Below are 21,809 nucleotides of genomic sequence, written 5' to 3'. Positions count from 1 at the left end.
ACTTTCCAATTTGAGTTGTGTTCCCCAGGTGAAATAAATTTAGAGGCATGGATGTTTTCACACGTTTAACATTCAAAGAAGGGTTCTGGGACCTGGGAGCCCCTGGGCCACTCCCAGGGTTCTGGGGGAGGCCCTGGTCTATGGCCAGGGTTCTGGGGGAGATGGTTCTACCCTGAGCAGAGGGCCCCCTCTCCACCCTCACATCCTTGGCATTCACAAGTAAGTCATGGCTAAAGGCAGACTGGGTTCCTTCCCTGCCCCAATACTCAATTTATTTCCATCAAATCCAGGATCCAGGAGAGCACTGTAATGTGTTTCTAAACAAAGAGAAGGAAAGTTTCCATCACGTAAAGCCCATGTGCTAGCAGTGGAGAAGGCCCAGGTGGTGATGATGGTGGGTCAGATTCCAATAGTTTCTATCTTAATAGAACAAAAAAAAATCTGACCATCAGCAGAAGATCTCTTCGCCCTCAGTTGGGGCTTCAGGTGAATGACCATCTGGGAAAAAAGTGCCAGAGAAAGGAAAATGAATTCAAAGGGAAAAAAATGAGAAAATTTGCCTTTCATTCATCACTACCACATTAAAATCTCTTATTAATACAAATATCTGAATATGTGGTTAATTTTATATACTCAAAAATGAGAAGTAAACACTTGTATGATCATTACCTTCCCGTTTCCCTTTTTTATTTCATAAATGTAATTCCTGGAGAAAGCCTTTCTGGGGGACTTTCTACTAGTCTAATGCAATTTCTGACAAAAGCAATATCCTTTATCATGTACTATTTCTTAATGCAAAGTAGGATTTGTAAACATGTGATAACCAAACACATTAGCAACACACGAAGTATGAAGAATCTAAATGAGCAGTCCCTCTCTTTTAGCCTTCCCCACCTCTCCCCATCAAAGGAGATAAGAATCCCCCCTTTCAGGACCTCTTCTTGTCCCTCCCCAAAGAGCTAACTCTGTGTACCATACATTCTGGAATTTTGTTTCATCTGCTAAATTGCTATATGTGTATGTAAGTTTGTAAGCATACACAAATATAGGTCTTGTCTCTCCAACTAGCCTCAGAAGCTCCCGAGGACAAATGCAGGGCCTTCTGCTTCTGGATCTCCTACAGTGTTTAGGCTCACTTTGGGGCACAGGCTCAGGAGAATTTAAACACCGAGTCTAGATCTCTACCAACCTCTGAGACCAGAGAATGGACTTGGAGGCAAATGCAACCGTATAAAGCAAATTCTGTCACCTCCAAGACAATCTTTTCCTCTAATTCGAACAGGCCTAAAAGGTTACAGAGGGCCTAGCTATTTCCTAGGAAAAAGACTCAAGGAGTTTGGGTTCTTTTCTCACTTACCACCTGGCTGAGAACGGCCTCCTTTGCTCTTCTTCTTCTTCTCCTTCTTTTCCTTTGGCTTTGCTAAACCAAAGAGGCGTGTGGAGGCAGAGGTGGACACCGGGATTTGGCTCTGCCCTTCTGATACTTTACTCGCCTGGCTGGTTGAACTGAGTAAGTGGAAAGGTCCTTTGTCTTTGTGTGTCCGAGAAATGCTGTTCCTTTTGGGGGATATTGAAAGTTCTGAGTCCAAAGATCCTGTCTGGGCTATGGAAGGTGTTGTTAGCTGGGGAGGTTCCTCGGGGTTGGGGAAGAAGGCTGGAATCCGCATCAGTTTGCTATGTTGATAGGAAACCTGCACACGGTAAAAAAAATATTTTTAAATTAACCTAAGATAATCCTAGTTCAGGAATTTAAAGAAAAACAGATAAAGTCTCACACAAAGTTGACTTGAATAGAGTTTGGGACTTGTGTGTTGGGTTCCTGTGTATAAAGAACTCCCCATGAATAGCTGGTGGCACAGAGTCAGGAAGACCCAAGTTCAAACCTGGTCTCAGATACTTGCTATGCAGCAGCAGGGAAATCACTTAATCAGTTTGCCTCAGTTTACTGGTCTATAAAAAGGGAATAATGACAGTCTCTCCCTTCCTCAGGTTGTGGTGAGGATCACCACGCCTTGCACACAGTAAGTCATCTGGAAGTGTTGGGCATCATTATGATTATTCACACTGTTTAACAACTTACACTTGGAGGCAAGTGATTTCCCAGGAGCAAGTTTCAGAATTAGCATTTGAACCCAGGGTTTCCTGACTACATGGACAGTTTTCTACCCATTACATGCCACAATGCTTCTCAGGGGAACACTTCCTCATACAAAAAGGATAAGCATCGTCTCTGGGTCCTGCCTTTGATTTCGCGCATCATAAGGCTAGATAGACCTAAACACAGAGTTGTTTGTAGAATGCCTCTGGAGAGGAGGTCCAAGGCCTGCCCTCACAGATTCTCATCACTGAATTTAGCTCTTTTAATCTGTGTGTCCCACCTCCTCCTGCGGATGAAGGGGCTGATCTAAATGGTCCATTTCACCATCTATGAAGTGGTTTGTATGTAAGCAGCATGATCTTTTTAAAAAAATCACAAGATAGCTAATATAGGCCACATTCATCTGCTCCCAACTGTTTCCTCCATCAATCTCTGTGAAAAGGTTAGAAGCATTCCATTACTGTTATTATTCAGAACAATAAAGTATATTTAAGGTGAGTTGAACAAACAGTCTGGCCCACGAGTTTAGGCAAGGCATTAACTTTTGCCCAGACAAGTAAAATAATTTCATGGTGAAAGGCAGTAGATTATCAATCTAAAAACTGATTTACAAATATGGCTATAGATGAATAAAGAGAAGAGGAAAGATCACACAGCCTGGTTGGCAGCATTAGTCAAGAAGGACTAAATTATGGTCCAGAATTAATTTCATGTCTATGGTTTTCTTAGTATTAAGGGTAACTCCAGGAATAAAAAAAAATGAAAACAGATAAAATATATTTGATTTGTACCTTCTCTGTTGTGATTTGTTCTTTCCTTCATAATACTAATGGATAGAGTTGGGGTAAAAGCAGAGTTGCAAAATATAGCAAAGAAAGCAATGTGGAAGGATTCCATTACCCTCAAACATTTGGAAACCACTGCACTTAGTCACAATAAGTTTTTTTAAAAGAGTTATTTACCGGTTAGTCTTATCTAATGTATTTGGAGGCCAGAACTATTAATCAAACCAAGTGAAAACATGAAATTGGATCAAACAAATCAGTAAACCTGCAAAATGAATGTTTTCTCCTCAATCCCTAAATGGACGATAGAGGGAATATTCTAGGACAATGAGGGACAATCTCAGAAGAACAAACCTTCTTTGGAGACTAACATTTCTAAATAATTAATGTCTTTCTACCAATGCAACAAATAGAAAAGAAGAATGAACTGGTTTGTTAATGGCCACATGCCAATTAGTTGTAAAGCAGGAATAAGAATCAAATGAAATGTGTTTTTCCCTAACTTGCACTCCTCCATCAATATGTGTATTCCTGCTCACTCTTGCTGAGGCCTTTATTCCCAAAACTAACCTTACCTTATTTCTGGTTCACCCGATCACTTCAGCAATTTTCTCTCATTCATACTCATTCTACAATTATAATTTAAGTGTTTTTGTGTATTTTGCTCCTATTGTTTTCTCTTCCCCATTGGGTGATATACTAACCAAAGGATAAAGCACATGTCTTCTTTCCTCTGTAGTCCTTTTACTTAGTAGAGTTCCTAGGACATATGAAATTGGTGCAGAAATACTGTTTGATCTCATTTTTTAAAAACTCACCATACTTAAATGCAAGTTTTATTGATGGCTTTTGTCTTTTATAGTTAATTTCCTTCTTTTATTTTATTTTTTAAAACCCTTACTATCTATCTTGGAGTCAATACTGTGTATTGGTTCTAAGGCAGAAGAGTACTAAGGGCTAGGCAATAGGGGTTAAGCAACTTGACCTGGGTCACCCAGCTAGGAAGTGTCTGAGGCATTGAACCCAGGACCTCCCGTCTCTAGGCCTGGCTCTCTATCGACTGAGCCAGCCAGCTGCCCCCTATAGTTACTTTCCAATAAACTTGAATCCCCAATCTCCTCTCTTGTAATGAAGAAAAACAGTTAAGCAAAACCAATTATCAGTGATTATACAACAGCTTATGCCCATTTCTAGGAAGAGGAGGGAAGTGTTTTATCATCTGGTCTGCAGAAATAATTTTGCTAGCCTCAGTTGGCAGAAATGCTACTGCTACTTTAGACTGAGCTGATGGCTGGTAAGGAAGAATAAAACATAATAGAAACTCTTCTTTACGTGGGGAGTAAAACTTATCTGATTCCCAATCATTTCTAGCAACAACATAAAAGGGTCCATGATGTATGTATTTTTTAAAAATAAGAGAAAACTCTTCATTTTAATTGATCGTGACTTTCAGTGAATTGCAAATGCTTCCTTCAAATCAAGCTTTTGCAGACTGCATATAGCACCTAGCCAGGAAGAGAAAGAGAAGGCTTAGTTCTGGTGTGGTCGTGGCTCCTAAGGGAACTCTGGATTACCTGATTAGCATCATGTTCTGCCTGCTTTTGGGTTAATCGCTCCATCTCCTTCTTCACTTGCTCTTGTTCCTTTTCAAGCTGCTTCTGAGCAGCTCGGAGCCGCTCCAGGTCAGACTGATAAGCTGCTTTCTTCTGCTGGAGCTCTTCTCTATCCTTGTCCAGGTCCTGCTGCCCTCTTTGCACCTTCTCCTCCCACTGGGTCAGCCGTGTTTCCCGCTCCATCAGCTCTTTCTCTCGGGCCTCCCATTCTTTCTCCCTCTTGCGTTTCTCCTCCAGGTGCTGTGCCTGCTGCTTCTGCAGGTTGGCCAGATCCTGTCGCTGCTTTTCTAAGCTCCGCTGCTTTTCTTGCTCAATCAGAGAATTTGGTCTGGATGAGCTCCGGGTTATTGCCCTCTCACTGAGCATCAACTTTTGGTCCTCAATGTAGCTATCCTGCTGTAACACCACACCCTGGAAACAAAAGGGAGAAAAACAAAATTATCCTAATGTGCAATATATCATGTCATGGTATATATTTAGTCTTGAGTTTTTTGCTTCTCACCCACCCCATTACATCGATCCCTTTCAGTGGCTGCTGGTTAAGCCTATATATTGCAAATCCCCAAATTGGTATTGAGTTGTAAATTGTAAATTTTCTATGCCATCATTTTGGGCAATAACCATGTAGATCTATGTACGCCTTGTTGGGACAGCAAATTCACAGGGAGCAAAGAACAGACTTATATGAAATGCTTTGGTTATTTGTCAAATATGTCATATACTGAATTCAAGTTCCAGACATTACTTGGGGGTGGAGTGAATGAATTGATACCTCAGTCTTCTATATATGTTCATACTTAGAGGCATCATGTAATAGTGACTATTTTAGAAGCAGCCCCCAACCCCAACCATATTAATGTCTAAAACTAGATATAAGATACGTATAGGATATGGCTATTAAAAAAATAACATCATGTAATTGCCAGGCTGAAATTACTATCTATCTTTCATCATTAAATATAGGTTTCTATAACACGGACTTTAGAGAAAGTAATCCCAGAGTGCCCATAGCCTCCCAATGTGGCTATATTTTTCATTATAGTTGATTTATTTACTTCTCTTTTTTGCCACTGAAGGCTAACAATGCTTAGTCCTCAGCGCCATTTTCCAGATAATTAAACCTACTTACCTGTTTCAAAGCTGATAAACTGAACAAGTAATAAGCAAGCAATAAACCCAACCCTAAAGCAAAACTGAAAAGCAACTAATGGATGGGATGAACTGTAAATAAGATACCTACCTGCAGAGTGCTAAGAAGTTCATGTAGATGAACAATACTCTGGATGACTTGCTGCAGGGAAAACAAATAGAAAAAACCCAGAAACATTAACTTTGGGAGTTTTCTGGATCTCAGAACTCACCATAGAACTGTGGTTATTTAATGAGAAAACTACGTCTTAAAAATAAAACAATGCTTCTATATTTTGTGAAATCTCATCCTAATAGAGAACTACTTTTCCTAGGAATACACTTTCCATCTTTTATTTGACTTTACATAGATACCTGTGGGTAACTAATTTCTTCTAGCTCAACCCACCTTAAAATAGTTCTTCTACCATGTATATTTTTTTAATGGGATTTTGTTTCAACATAATGAATATATTTGGGAACATTCTGAGTGTAACATGATTCCAAGTTTGCCTTTCCTGAATTTCTTCCTCAAGAAACATCAAGAATGAAGAAAACTGAACCACTTCACATTAAGTCACAAGTTACACTCCTTCTAAAGCCAATTCTAGAAAAGCAAATTCCAGGTCTTTCTCTAGGTAAAGGGCCAAATTTATTGTATACCTGCTGATGTAATAAAAGCTGTGAGTGAAGAAGGGCTAATCAACACCCTTTCACCTTTTTTATGGCCCCATCTTGCTGTCTGCCCAATTTGTCCAGTTCAAGGTACAAGTTAAGCAATAGCTCAGCCACTATGTATTATAGTATTTATGTATTATTTATTAACCATTTAACATGTATAAAATCTACTATTAGATTCTTATCTTTTTTTTTTTTTTAATGTGGCACTCAGGAAGTTTTTGAGTGTTGTTCCTCTACCCTCATTTTCCCCATTGTACTCTGTGGCTTTTAATGTACTATTTTGCAAAGTGAGGTGCTTTTTGGGAATGCTGTGTTATAGTAGAACTACCTATATATAGCTTACTCCTTAACTATATACTATATGTGTCTTATCTCAGTTTTATCAAAGGAGTATAAGAAGTCAGGTAGACAAGAAATTCTGACTCTAGTCCTTTGAGTATGGAGTACACAGGTGACCTATGCACTCCAAGGTTCATTGCTGTTTAAAATAAAATATTTATGAGGGTCACTCATTTGGATCACTGCAGTTTTTGTCTCTTTGTGGACATACAGTAATCACCTACAATATTCCTTACTGAGAAACAACCCATTCTTTTGAAATGTGACTCACAAAAGGAAAAATTATTTAAGTATTCAAGTATAACATACTTGAAGAGCTTGGAACACACAGAATGTTCTTCAAAAGCAAGCATATTCATGTGATTAGTGGTGAGAGCAATGGATCTGTAGGGAGTAGATCTGAATTTGAATTCTAGCTCTATTACTTACTCTTCTATGACTTTGGACAAATTGAATAACCTGTTTTAGCCTTTAGTCCCTTCAGGCCTGAGTACTCATTCTCCAGAGTTTTCTTCTGTGCCTTCTGCCCAGCTCTAAAGCTTATAAAATATATCTAAGTACTATGCTTGATCTCTTGAAGAGTTGAATATTACATAGGAAAAATCAAGTAAGATTTTTAAGAGTAAGGACACATGCAAGGGTTAACCTTGCCCTGTAGTAAAAAGAGAGCTTTGGTCTTAAAGATCAGTGATGAAATAAATAGTATCCAAATAAGAAACCCTACCTGAGAGAAAGTGTGGCTGCTTCATATTTTAAAATATATGATTAATGGGAAAGGAGCACTAAAATAATTCCTCTCTGCATCCCCTTCCCCATAAACACAAACCCTAAATTTGGGCTTTTTGTGGGATATAAAGTTTAATTTAATTCAAATGCTCAGTATCTCAGATTTTCATTTCTAATAGCAGGTTTGTGATCTAGTCTTTGGTCTGAGGAAAACCCATTAAGAACACTTTATATGTCACTTAAAAAGAATTAATATCAAGTAAATGGCCTCTCAAGAACAGAGGTACCATTTTTCACCTAGGCTTCCTACAAAGATGCCAATGGGGTATTGTGGAACTAAGGGGCAAGTAAAGTAGAATAGGAAACAGTAAAATAGAAGGACTATTTATTTACATGCTACAAATTTAAGAGTTATAGTTAGGAATCTGTATATTGATAGTAAATAAAACTAATTTAGAAAAGAGGAAGATTTCAACCTAACAAAGAAAAATGTATCCTGCTTCTAAAAGGGTGTAGAATATCCTTACCTCGCTGTTTCTTTTCAACACAAATACCACGTTAGCATTTCCACCCTATAAAATATAACAAGATATAAAATGGAGAGATTTTTTAAAATGGTCAATATATTTTACAGTTGTATAATGGCCTTTTATTTTCTTTTTCGCAAGAAGAACTACTGTTGTCTCTACATCTGAAAAATACTTTCTACTTAGAAGAAAATCTGGTGCCACATTGAGAATGAATTGAAACTGATCTGTGATGGTGAGAAGTGAGAGGTGCCACAGAAGATTTTAAATGTTCATCTTCATGACAGAGAAGTTCCAAGGGGAAAACAGAGTTTGGCATGCAGAAATAAGAAGTAAGCAATAAGATTATTTAAAAGGTAGGAGTAGAGTAGTCAAAATGTTTATATTCTTAATATATTTTACTTTTCAAAAAGAATTACTATTAAGAGTAAAAATAACCAAGCTTCCAAATCCAATGGTTTTAAAGGGCAAAAGTCATGGAAGAAATATAGTTTTATTACATGGGAGTACCTTTTTTAGACCACTATCTGATTCTGTCCTCCGAAGATCCTGGCCATCATCTCCATCTTCCTTCTCACCACCACCTTAAATAAATAAAGTGAAATGGAATTTGCCAAGTCCAGGTTAGCATATAGAACATATCATAATAGAACTTTTATCAATAACATATAACAGAAACCATTTAATGAAAAGTGGCCAATTTCACATTATTCTTCCCAATGACAATGAACTGGAAGGAGGAATTTATTTAACTGAGGAATACATCAAAATACTAACTCTTTCCCTTTTGCTTTTGCCAGATGGAAGACTTCCTAGAAAATTCCTTTCCTCCTGGAGCCAGGTAGGATCCTGACAAGAGGTACTAGCTATGGTTAGGAGTGCAGAGAGGGCAAGGGAAAAAAAAGTCTTTACAAATCTAGGTCCCTTCATAGATGTAAAGGTAACTCCCAAACATTCATGGCTGAATCTGAGCCTTATTCTCCCCTCAGCTACTATAATTTAGTATTTTAAAATGAGGCATCTCTCTCAAAATTAAGTTTGACACTTTATTTAGAAACATGAGAACCTACAAGCACAAGAAGTTCCTTTCCCCTATGGTGCATATCTCTCAAGGTATCAACTTATGTAGGCATTAGGATAGATTCGAAACAACATGACAGAAATTACTGACATAGGTTGGCAGACTACCTCTTCTTTGACAGGTTTACAGCTTGAGTCAAATACATGACATTGCCTTTACTTTTTGCTCATGAGAACAAAACAAAACAACAAAAAAATGGGAGTCTTTTAGAAGTGAGGTGTACCAAGAATAGCCAGGAGTTGGCAAAATACTTGAATCACATGCATCTTTGCAGTATTCGTAAATCCAACCAATTCCTCTCATTATCTACTTGAGTAAGTACATCTTTCTCCCAAAGCCACAGATGAAGGGACCAGGACTACTGGGGAAAAGTGGAATATACTAGTTGGAAAGAATGTATCTGAGATCAAGATAATAATGTGATCGGTGAAACCTGAAGAGAAACAGGGGTATGGAAAGAGAGAATGTGGGGGGGAAGGAGAGAAAAGAGAGAGAGAAAAGGAAGGAAAGAGGGAGGGAGGGAAGGAAAGAACAAAGGAAAGAAATAGGCTTCATATATTAATCTGTATAAAAATCAGATGACAGAATTTTAATTCATTATTAAGACCAGGATAAAAAAATGTCAGGAGGAGACATAACACAAATGAAAACCCATTTAATCCAAAGGACCCCTATGGGGGGGATAAGTGCATATGCATAGACATACATGTATAGTCTCTGCCCCACTCCACCATATATACATGTACATACATCCACACATATACAGGCAGTCCCTAACTTTATGACCAGGTTGTGTTCCCAAAATTTCATTTGTGATTCAGCTTTTTAGGACTCAGAACACATTTTCCCACAGAACCAATGTTAAAGATCATGGTCAGATTTCTAGGCTAGCCCACAAAATCCTATTTAACCCATAATGTAGCTAAACTATAGCGCCAATATAGTACTAGCCTGAATTCTGGGTCCTGGGAGCAGGGGGCCATGACAGTGCGTTAGGAGGAGAAGTGTTTCCTCCCCCTTTCTTGGGTGCAGGACTGGCCCTAGGCAAAATTTTGAAATAGGCGAAGTTTGTTTTTGGCACCCTCCCATCTCCCTTTCTCTCTCCCTCTCCCAGCTCTTAAATGTTCCTCTCTCCTCAGGTACCCAGGTTTCAAAGTGGAGTTTTCCCACCTGCCCCACTAGGTCTGCCCACAAAGTATACTCTATTGCTCAAAACTTTCTACCTTCCATCTTCCCCAAATTGTAACTCCCTACTCCTTTGGTATAACTAAGTAGATGTCAGAAAGGAAACAGCTGGATCAAACTAATTTATGCTAACATGTGAATGAAAGGTAGAGATTAGCACCCCATTCCCCCACCCTTCTCAGTTGTTGGGTTATCTAAATAAATCTCTAAGTGGCAGAACTTCCAATTCTTATAATAAAGTAAAATGAAAGAACATGAGATATTTTGTGATGGCTGTCTAAAAGCCAGTTGTTAGATCAGCACCTGCAAACTACCCCCATTTAAAACCATTTTCCATCTTTTTTCTGTTAGATCAGCACCTGCGAACTACCCCCATTTAAAACCACTTTTCACCTTTTTTCTATTTCTGAGTTCTGAATAGTTTTTTCCAAGGACCAAGGCTTTTGCTCCCCTGTCCCTAATAATGAGGAATCCCACCATGGCAAGGGGCCTGTGCTGGTTGACAGGAACTCTATGTCAGGGGTGTGACTAGGCAGCAGACTGCCCATAAGGGAACCCAGTGTCTGATGCACTCACCTTTGGAGGCATTCATCTGGTGGCTGTCAAACCCTCCGAAGGTTTCTGCCCTCCGGGGTAAGGAGACAGGTCCCACCGGTCCTCCTTCTGGCTCCAGGGTGCTACTGACGGACTGCCCGAGGGTGCCCCCTAGGCTGCCACTCACCAAGCCCTGGAGCATCTCCACTGAAAAGTGAAAAGGGACACCGTTACCCTTCCTCACCCAGAGGGAGCTCACGAAGATGAGAGGCCTCAAGACATGGGAGCGAACACTCCTGCTGGACACGGTATCTCCCATCTCCATGCCCGAGTGCACTCCCTTTGCCCTTCGGCCTCTAGGAACTCCTCAGTTCCTTCTAGAGTCTGTTCCAATGCTACCCCTTCATCAGGGATTCTTAACTTGGGGTCCAGATAGGTTCATAAAGAGATTTCAGGGTTCATGAACTTAGACGGGAAACAACATTTTCGTTCTCTATCACTTCTACTGGAAACCTAGCATGTCCTTCCACTATGAATTTAGGTAATACACCCAGAAGTACTGACAAAGGGGTCTCGTGACAAAAAGTTAAGCACCCCGGCTCTGCATGTAGCTTGGGAGGCACCCTCCCCCCAAAGCACGGTCTATGTTGCATGTCTATCCATTCATACATATATGCGCATGTATCAGGTACAGACACAGACACACAAATGCACGTTTTAGAAGCTGCTCCCAGAGGACTATCTCACTTTTTCCCTGTTTTTCTAGTGCCTGCTATGGTGTCCGGCACAGGGAGCCCCTAAGAAGTCTCTGTAGAACGATCTCTAGAAATCCCTTAGACCCTCGTGATGGGGCATGTGGGGGCGCGACAGGAGAGGCCGGAGGGGGGCACCACCTACCCTCGCTGATGGCACTCTTCATGATGGGCCCTCCCTTGGGCACCTCCTCGGTGTTGGATCTGAAGAGCACCCTGGAGCTGTGCGTTGGGGAACTGTCCTCTGACAGAGGGGCGCCGCAGTCTGTCATGTCCCGGAAAATCATCTCCTTTTCCTCCAACAGAACTAAGATCTGCTGATCTTTCTGCTGGAGTTGCTCTGCAAGGACACAGGGGTAGATTCTGAGGAAGAGCCAGAGAGCAGGCAGCAGCTTCCTCGAGGCGGCGCTGCCACCCAGTGGCCCTTTAGGAAGAAGTCCCAGACATGTCGGGACGGCCACAGATGCTGCCCGAGCAGCCCCAGCTTTTCTGACAGAAAGGCCAGTCTTTCCCCATGGCCCAGGCTGGCTTCCCTCTCTTGGCTGCCTTTTGTCTATCTCTTACTTTCTGATTAAAACAGAACGGGGTTGGCCCTGGTCTGCGTGGGGACTGCCAACACGACGTGGCGCCCGCCGGCGGCTGTTGGGACTGTAGACGCTAAGTCCTTTGAGATGCGGGCCACCAGGGTGCCACCCCAGAACTGCAAGTCAAAGGCATGATTCTGCCATCAGGACTCTCCTGCGGGGTTTCTGGGGAACCACAAAGTGGGTCCAAGTGCTCCCTGACTCTAACAGCACCAAACCCTCTCCTGGTACTGGTTGGCCAGGGGTCTTTTCTGAATCCACTGTATATTCCTTCCTTTGCTTCCCCTTCTCAGATCCCAGTCAGGTGACCTCTAGTCTGGTGCCCCTCCCCTTCCCTAATAATAATAAAGAAAAACAAGCAATGGAGTGGCCAGTCAGGCAGAGGATGCTGCCCTACCACTGGGATAATTCTTTTTATTTGCTTAACCCCTTACCTTCCATCTTAGAACTGATATTATATATTGGTTCCAAGGCAGAAGAGCAGTAAGGGATAGGCAATGGAGGGTGAAGTGATTTTCAGGATCATACAAACAGAAAGTGTCTGAGGCCACATTTGAACCTGGGACCTCCTCTCTCAAGGCCTGGCTCTCTCAATCCTCTGAGCCACCCAGCTGCCCCCTGCAGGTACAATTCTTCAGAAGCCTTTCTTAATGTTTAGAGAACATGTTGGCTCCATCCTGGTTTCTCCATTTATTACCCACATTTGACTGTTGGCCAGACATTTCAGAGCAGTGAAAGAACAGCTGACAAGTGGAGGCAGCATCCATTCCAATCCCTCCAGCCCTCAGAATCCCCACGGGGCCTTGACCTTTTTCCTATAACTTTACCTTTTAATTCTCTTGCCTTGGCATCCAACATTTTCTTTTCTTCTTCATTTTCACTGGGGATTCCTTCATCTTCATCTCTGTTCCTTTAAAAAAACAACAACCAGGTCAGAGGGACATGGTGTGAGTTACCCTGGTTACTGCCAAGCTGATCATAAAAAAGGCCACAAAGAAGCATTATGAGGAACAGGAATGATACTCTCTGATCTCGAACTTACAGGGCATTGATAGTATCTTGAATGATTTGAATCCAACTGTTCCGTTCCTCCTTAGAGCTGGCATGGACTTCAACCATCTCTGGATCCTTCATTCCCATGCTGATGAGGAATAAACCCTTCTCTTCATGGGCCACTTCTCGTACGATCAACTTCTTTAACGAGATCACTGTTGATTTCTGGTCCTTAGAAAGAGGAGCAAAGAAGGGGTAAGAAAAGGTATTCAAAGTACCACAACTTTTAGGTATAGCTGTGATCTAATTGCTATCCTTAGAGTATTTATTTGGTTTCATTCCCCCCCTCCCCCAAAGCTAGAATCTTCAAGGATCTATTCACAATTAAATTATAGTTTAATCAAACAGAAGAAAATATTGCCGTTGGTGAACATTATAATATATGGTTAGAAAAATTACAGTAACATTTTTATGTCACAAACCCTCCCAGGAAGACACAATGAGTATTCTTTTGACTTTGGTGAGCAGTTCCAAAAATGAATTTGGGTGGAAAGACATGGAATAAAGTCAAAGGTTTGTAAGGGAATAGTTTCAGATACATTTTTCACTAGAAAAATGGGTAAGTATCTAAAGCTAAATAATAGGATCCAAAAAATATCCTGGATTAATTAATTTGAAGGAGTGGGAAAAATACTATGTGAAGTCAATATCTAATGAGGCTGAAATAATACATTAGAAAAAGCACATATGTAAAGAAAACATTTTCAGCTTACCAGTGATGCAAAGACATACTTCTGGTCTTTTTCTTGAAGGAAAACCAGAATGTCAGTGAGTAGAACTGCCTGGACCTCTAAAGCGCAGGTGAAGAGAAGAGGAAAAAGAAAATAGTCACTTAAGAGCAGAGCACAGGAAGATTTATTTAGCAACATAATCCAGGATTATAAATGATGACCTGAGATCACTATAAGACAGTTCTACATCTAAAATCCTCTAGGATACAAATTCAATACCTGCTTCCTAAAGATACATTTAAAAGGTTTCCTTAGTTGGAAAGGCTCCAGTACTAGAGCAAATCTAGAAAGAGATGTTGTAAAGAACATTTTAAAAAGGATCAGGATGGCCCCTCCACACATTTGAAATTAAAAATGAGAGTCTCTATGTTGTTTATAATGTTACTCAAAGATAATTTCTGTCAGGTCTAGATTTTAGCCTCTGGAGAAAAAGTATGGGCAGAGAGAAGGAATGCTGGCAAAAAGGAAATTCAGTGAAATAAAAGCATTCTCTTTCACCCCTTAATGTGCAGTTAATGAGAATAAACAATACTTCCCTCAAAGTTAACACAACTGCAACAAGAATCACCACATCCACTATGTCTCTTGCCTCCACTCCAGCACCTAATAACTTGACCTCTACATGCTGTGAATACAGATGTGACTCTTTATTTTAGGGGAAAAAAAGTGCATCTCAATATCTCTATCTGGGGCTATAATTTTTCTCTGTGTAGGGAAGAGAAATTCCACAAGCACATTTTCAAAAGTTTGTCCAGTGGCAGGGCCAAAACTTTTAGAGATTTGCTATCTAATGTGACCTAGTGGATCAGCCCACAACAGGTCATTACCAATGGTAAACTGATTCTTTTTGGAAAGGAGCTTAGGTCAATAGATACCACTTTCCTCTGAAGACATACTTTATCCAAAGGGCCTGGAATCCTATAATCATTACTCTCCTAAATGTCTGGAATCCCTTTTTCCTTCCCATGAAATTCAAATGAAAGCACTTAAAAAAAGAGGTGTCAGGGCCTCTGCTTCCTAAACACCTAGAGAGATCTAATTTTTTTCAGCCCAGACCACAGTAATTTTCCACACATAACATTAGTTACAACATAAACTGGTCCTTTTCTGGTTTTGTTTTAAATAATCCAGGTGCCAAAAAATCTGAAATAAAGGAGGCCTCAATTCCACTGTGTCCTGAGGTTTATATCATGAGTGTAAATGGAATAGAGAAAAACAAATCCACCCTTTATTCTAGAGAGTGCACAGTACTAACTGTTCTTGGCATAAGTTGGCTTTGGGAGGAGGGACATCACATCAACTCCTCTCTCTCCTCTAGAATTCAGGTCTGAAAACTTGCTGTCATCTTATTCTTGGCCTAAAAATAACTGAAACTAAAGCAACTGGGATCCATTTATTTATTTTTTCTTTTTAGCAAAGAAGAAAAATAACTTGTTTTAAATGAAGGAAAATAAAGGTGTAGTTTGAAATGGCAACTCTAGGAAACTCTACTTCCTAGATGGTTCCAAAGCAGACAAAGTCATACTTTAAAATACTGGAAAGGAGAGAGAAGTAGGAATCATGAAAATTAGGTTCTTGTTTTAATTCTATGCAACTTACTGGGTATCTGGCAAATCCCTTAACCTCTCTATGGATCAGTATGGAAAATTAAAATGAAGACTTAAAGAAGATAGTACCTTTCAGCTCTAAAAAACAACTATTTTCTTAAATTCTAGATGTGTCAGACTGAGATTTTTCCAAGATACTGTCAGCAGTGTCCTAATGGAGCTATGTTGTCAATTACTGTTACAGGGAAGCTAGGGTGGTAATGTGGATAGATTGTCAGGTCTGGAGATACAAAGACCGAAGTTAGAATCTACCCTCAAACACTTACTTATCTATGTGACACTGGGCAAATCATTTAATCCTCTTTGCCTCAGTTTCCTCCTATGTAAAATGAGCTAAATAAGAAAATAGCAAATCACTCCAGTGTCATATGCCAAAAAAAAAAACCCCAAATGAGATTATTTTTAAAAAGTTAGACATGACTGAAATGACTGAACAATGAATGACAACACCACACATGATTAAATTAGTGTAAGGGGCAGAATTTGAACCCCTGCCTTCTTGACTCATTCTATAAAGGGCAACTTTTCTAATACAGGATATAAATAAAACACTTTGGAACCTAGTGCTCTACAGTGTGAGTTATTTTTTAAAATTCTCCCTGAGGATTGCCGGCAAGGAGTTTCAAGGATCATTTTTTTACACTTGAGGTCAACAAGCACTTCAGCCAACTTATTTTATGTATTTTTTATTTTTTTAATGTAATAATTGTGTTTAATGTGTCTTGCCTAAATACATGAGATATACTGACTCTAATTTATGACGGTTCTCTGAGCAAACAGGCCTACATTTTCAAAGACCATATTAAAATCATACATATAAATTATAAACACATCTATGTTATGATTTGGTCTTTGAATATAATTTTACTTAGACACACACAAACACACACAGAAGAAAAAGAAAAAAGCTGTCATGTCAGACATGGTCACTTACTATAGCTGAGCAAGTCAAAGACTTTTGGAGGAGAAAATGGAAATGGCATATGGTTCAGTACCTACAAGTGAACGACATTTGCTATTTTGATTTTGTTTTTAGCCTAACGCATAAATGCCTAAGCATGTCTGCCAGATATGATCCATATGAAGGAAAAGAAGAAAAGACAGCACACAGGCTTCTAAAAGGTGGCTTTGGGACTTCTCTATCCTCTTAGCACAATCTATCTTTGTCAAACACACATGTTTTTGTGATGTCTCACCTTTCAACCTCCCTGCTGAATTTCTCAGGGAAAGACTCCCATCTCGAACAAGCTTTTTTCGTTTCAAATCTTCCTTGGCAAACATCTGTCCACTCTTCATCCTCATAATTGACTTGCTGTCAGTCTTGGTGTAAATTTCATTAAGACGAACTTTCTTTTCATAATTTGCAACTTTGCTGTCCACTGCTCCAATCACATCCTTCACCAGGCTGAGTGAATGGGCTAGATCTTCCTGTTCTAAGTCATTTTCTTAAGAGAAAAAAGGAGGAGATTTGATTTCATTTTCTTAATCTTATCTTCTTAATCCACCAACCACACCTCTGGAACCACAAAGAAGTATATTAACAACTGGTGATCCTTTTTTATTTTTATTTCTACTACCTACCTTTTAAATAGACAAAACCTTTCAAGCACAACTAAGCTTTAAGTTATCTAGAGAATATGGACTTAAGGAAAAGAAAAGACTGAAGAGTGGCTCTCCTGAGAATGCTAAACACCACGAACAATTCACAAGAATAAAAGACAAAGAAGATGGAGAAAGTTACCTTTGGTACACTGTAATATTCTTTGCAACAAAACTGGATATTTGGTAATGCGCTGAGTTACAAGTAAGATGCATTCTGGGATGCCCAACCTCCTAACAACTGCACTGCTCATTTTCTTCTGAAAAAGGAAAGAAAGTTATAGTTAAAATAATGACCAAAAAAAAAAAAACCCAATCCTCTTAGGTATTTTTAATCCAGTGGGATTTTATGCATTTATAACTATATGACAGAAGGGAAAGTACACACCTTTACAAAAGCCTGAAAACGCTTATCTTTAGTGTGAAGGTCTTTGAAGTAGTTCACAGATTGGTTGTGCTGACCACAAAATTTGCCATATGTTTTCTTTAGGCGCTCTGCATTCTCACCTGAAAACTACAAAGAGGAGAGAAAGAAGACGATCCTCAGAGTCAGACACTGTAATACCTAATAGAAGTTTCAGTAACAGATACCAGAATAGAGAGGGACAATGTTCTCACCTCATCCATAAATATCATCATAATTATGTAAAAACCTTCCCATTTGCTTATAGATAAGGCTATCTGAGAAAAGGTTGGTTAGCTCTGCTCAATAGCAAACTATCAAGGGCCATGAAAAGTCAACCTACATTAGCAGTAAACACAAGTTATTTGGGAAAGAATGGCATACTCTGGAGACACTCAGATGAAGCATTTAACCATTTAGTATAGACAAAAGGCAATTAAAGCCAACAGAAGGAATTTCCACTGACAAAAGGTTTATCCTGTCTACACGAAGCCAATAATCCCAATGACTGTCCCCAATGTGTTTCTGAATTTGGACTGAATCAAAAGCTCCATTTGAAGACAGAAGCATCTGCTGAGCCTGTTGTTTGGGGCAGGAGGGGATTGGGAAATGAATGCTTTATGGATGGGAAACCACAGGGAAGTGTCTCCCTCAGCAGAACCTCAGCTAGGACACCTCCATTATCTATCTACTTCACCAAGGCTGTCACAAGGAAAGCATCTTGCAAATCTTATTATTATAAGTTTTTATGTCACTTGTGCCAACCATGTGGCTATCTAAGTTTTCAGAACACTGGAGAGAGGGTATATAACTGATTCTTACAACAAACTCTTCAGAGGAAGAAGGTATGTTTCACAATCTCCATTTTACATAGGAGTAAATAAAGGCAGAAAGAATTTAAGCAATTTACTCACCTCCCCTTAGGAAATCATCTAGGACTGATAGTGAAATCACAAAAATTTATTGTCTATTAGAGGTGACTCTGATGGATGCTAGAAGTCACTGAGATATAAGATATGGTTCCTGTCCTCAGGATGCAGCTAGGTAGCAAAGTAGATAAGAGTACTGGGGCTGGAGTCAGAAAGATCAGAGTTCAAATCTGACCTCAGATACTTACAAGTTATGTGATCCTGGGAAAGTCACTTAATCCCTCCCTGCCTGCATAAAACTGGGAAAGGAAATGGCAAATCACTCCAGTATCCTGCCAAGAAAATCCCATATGGGGTTCATGAAGAGTTGTACATAATTGAATAACTGAACAACAACCTTGTCTTTAAGGAGATTATTAGGGAATAGCAAAGAGAAACTAACATAAATGGACCTTACAGACAATATATTTTGTCCAATGTTACCATTTTATAGATGAGAAAATGGAGACCCAGAGAAGTTACATGACAGCTAAAGTCACAAGATGAATTTAGTGGTAGAGCTTCATGAAGAATTAAATGATAATATAAAGTACATGTAGGGGTGAGAGAAAGGAGTTAAGAGATACTGTAATCTAGTGTGATCAGGGAAGGCTTCATATACTAGAGGCTCTTAAACTTGGCCTTGTGTTTGGAATTAAGAGAGTGAATACTCCATGGAGACAAAATGGGTAAAAGCAGAGATTAAAAAGCATAAGATATGTATGTGGGAAAGATTGACAGACATTTAGCTGAAGGAAAGAGGAGCTACTTGACTATGGGAAGCTTAAGAAAACCGAAGAGTCCAAGATAATTGCAAGACTCCAAAGTCTGCTAGGAATCTAGTAAAAATAACAAAAATAGGGAGTTGAGGGAGGGAATTAGTTTCTTATGGTGATAGAAGGATACAAGCTCTGCCTTCTTAAGAATAATTTTTAAAATTTAAATTGTTTATTTTTGTGTATTTATTTTAATAAAAATCCTTTCCTCCAAGGCAGAAGAGTGGTAAGGGCTAGGCGATAGGATTTAAGTGATTTGCCCTGGATCATACAACTAGGAAGTTCCTGAGGTCAACCTAGGACCTCCATCTCTAGTCCTGATGCTAAATTCACTGAGCTACCTTCATTCCCAAATTCAGCTTTTTTTTTTTTGAGGTTGAAACAATTGCTTATTATCAGTTGGAAATGTTTCACAAAGTTCTACAGAACTGAAGGAGAAAAATTAGAGTACAAAAGGTATAGATGTGAACTTCTTTGCAGAGGTAGTAAGAGCTGAGGTTAGGAGGGTGAGAGCTCATATAAAGAGGGCATGTAAGAAAACAGAAGAGTCAAAGACTGAATTTTGGGGAATATTCCAGTAGTTAAGAGGATGAGAGGGCAGGAAGAAGAGTCAGCAAAGGGACAAAGGAAGAATGGAGTTAAGAAGAAAACCAGGATAGCATTGTGAAATAAAAAACCAAGGAAGTAAAAAGTTTCAAAAAGGAGGGGGCTAAAGGAAGGAATGAAAGATAAAGTCTGGTGATTAAATTTTTAATTTGGTGATTAGTAGTCTGTTAATGGCCTTTAAGAGTGATACTCCAGTGGGTTGACAGGGTTGGAAGTCAGAAAACAAGGGATAAGTAAGAAAAAAAGGCAGTTAGTCATTAGCTCTTTCTTGAAGGGATCTGATTGCAAAAGAGAGAAAGCAACAGAGGGCACTGGGAAGGTTGAATGAAAGCTTTTTTTCCAGTATGGGGAAACCAGTGACTAGATAGCAGGAAAGAGAGTGAGTGGAGAGGCAGAATCTGAAGATAGGAGAGGACAACTCCCTATTCACAGCTGGTATTCAATAAATGTCTCCTGAATGATGGAAGAAATAGCTAAGGAAAGAGGTGATAACAGGATTGAAAGGACAGACAAAGGAGTAAAAGTGAGAACTCTTGATTCCTGGTCAATGTACTAATTTGCCTTTTCCATCATAAAAAGTCTAAATGTAGAAGTACATGTAGAACAATGAACACAGCTGGCTAAGTTCTAGGCATCATGTTAGGTGATGAGCTTTTTTTCCCCAAGTAATACAAAGTATTTGTGGAGAAGTACATATCTAAAGCAACCCAGTAAATGCATCTTGGAGGCAAATAACTTTAAAATATCAAATATTTTTAAGCACATTCCATCTGAAGAATGATGCCTGAATCCACATTACATTTGAAAATATCACCAGCAATTATCATATGCCTTGTGATGAATTTTGTAGACATTTTCTCATTCAATCTTATTCTTGAATAAGTAAAGTTACAGGCAAACAAGATTTATATCCTGGGGCATATTTAATTATCCCACTTTCTACTTTTCTTTATTACTCCACACAATGACTAGGCTACTGGAAGAGTGAGCCTCAAGAAGAATGCGATATCTTTCCTACTACTCACCTGATTCACAAGGACATCTCCTATCCTCTTGATGAGAAAATTTCTTTCACTTTTTTCCACCAGGGATTCCTTCTTCCTTTCCAGAATTCTCTGAAAGAACTGGCTGTGAATACTGAGGAGCTCGTCTAAGCAAGGGAACAGTTTTTCTACCATTTGCTGCTCAAAAAGCAGGTCTGTCATCATTCCTCGGCTATACACATCACTCATGATCTTCAGAGTGCGAATATGATGTAATTCTGTCTGCATCAATTCTAGGCAGGGGAAATCAATCCATTAGTCAATCAATAAACATTTAGTTATCACTTACTCTGACCCAGACATACTATATTAAATGCTAGAAATGTCATTTTGTGGAGGGGAGGGAGGAAATTTTTTTTTTACTACTATTTGAACTCCAATTCAATCTTATCCACTTAAACCATATGGATCAAGCAGTACCAGATCTCAAACTGTATTACAAAGCAGTTATCATTAAAACAGTCTGCTACTGGCTGAGAAATAGAATGGCAGATCAATGGAAAAGATTAGAAATGCAACATACGGGGGTAAATGACCATAGCAATCTAGTATATGAAAAACCCAAAGAGTCTAGCTTTTGCAATAAGAATTCGCTATCTGACAAAAATTGCTAAGAAAACTGGAAAACGATATAGCAGTAAAGAGGTTATATGCCAGTATTTCACTCTCTAAGATAAGATCAAGAGGTTTAGACATAAAAGATTTAGACATAAAGAGTGACACCATAAATTAAAACACATAATAGTTTATCTGGTAGATCTATGGAGAAGGAAAGAATTTTATGACCAAAAAAGAGATAGAGCATTACAAGACATAAAATGAATAATGTTAATTATATTAAATGTAAAAGTTTTTGTTTAAACAAAACCAATACAACCAAATCTAGAAGGGAAAACAAAAAACTGGGGAAAAAATTTTATAACAAATTTCACAGATAAAGATCTAATTTCTCAAATTTACAGAGAACCCAAGTCAGATTTATAAGAATGCAAGCCATTCCCCAACTGACAAATGGTCAAAGGATATGAACAAACAATTTTCTGATGAAGA

The 21,809-nt window shown here is 39.2% G+C and overlaps 1 protein-coding gene across 1 annotated transcript in view; it reads right to left on the bottom strand.

The window, feature by feature from the left end:
• Window positions 1-246: 246 nt before the first annotated feature.
• AKAP13 (A-kinase anchoring protein 13) overlaps window positions 247-21,809 on the bottom strand; it is a 114,059-nt gene continuing 92,496 nt past the window's right edge. Inside the window, exons 15-29 of the mRNA XM_044665434.1 lie at window positions 20,742-20,992; window positions 17,412-17,537; window positions 17,166-17,283; window positions 16,621-16,869; window positions 13,800-13,876; window positions 13,076-13,257; window positions 12,861-12,943; window positions 11,595-11,789; window positions 10,740-10,904; window positions 8,408-8,481; window positions 7,898-7,942; window positions 5,737-5,787; window positions 4,458-4,907; window positions 1,358-1,691; window positions 247-498 (exon numbers count right to left, since the gene is read on the bottom strand). Of these exons, the coding sequence (XP_044521369.1) occupies window positions 449-498; window positions 1,358-1,691; window positions 4,458-4,907; window positions 5,737-5,787; window positions 7,898-7,942; window positions 8,408-8,481; window positions 10,740-10,904; window positions 11,595-11,789; window positions 12,861-12,943; window positions 13,076-13,257; window positions 13,800-13,876; window positions 16,621-16,869; window positions 17,166-17,283; window positions 17,412-17,537; window positions 20,742-20,992 (2,450 nt within the window). The 3' untranslated portion in view covers window positions 247-448. The remainder of the gene's footprint in view (window positions 499-1,357; window positions 1,692-4,457; window positions 4,908-5,736; window positions 5,788-7,897; window positions 7,943-8,407; window positions 8,482-10,739; window positions 10,905-11,594; window positions 11,790-12,860; window positions 12,944-13,075; window positions 13,258-13,799; window positions 13,877-16,620; window positions 16,870-17,165; window positions 17,284-17,411; window positions 17,538-20,741; window positions 20,993-21,809) is intronic.

The sequence above is a fragment of the Gracilinanus agilis genome, chromosome 2, assembly GCF_016433145.1.
Source record: "Gracilinanus agilis isolate LMUSP501 chromosome 2, AgileGrace, whole genome shotgun sequence".
NCBI classification, from domain to species: domain Eukaryota; kingdom Metazoa; phylum Chordata; class Mammalia; order Didelphimorphia; family Didelphidae; genus Gracilinanus; species Gracilinanus agilis.
This window is presented reverse-complemented; position numbering and strand designations above follow the sequence as displayed.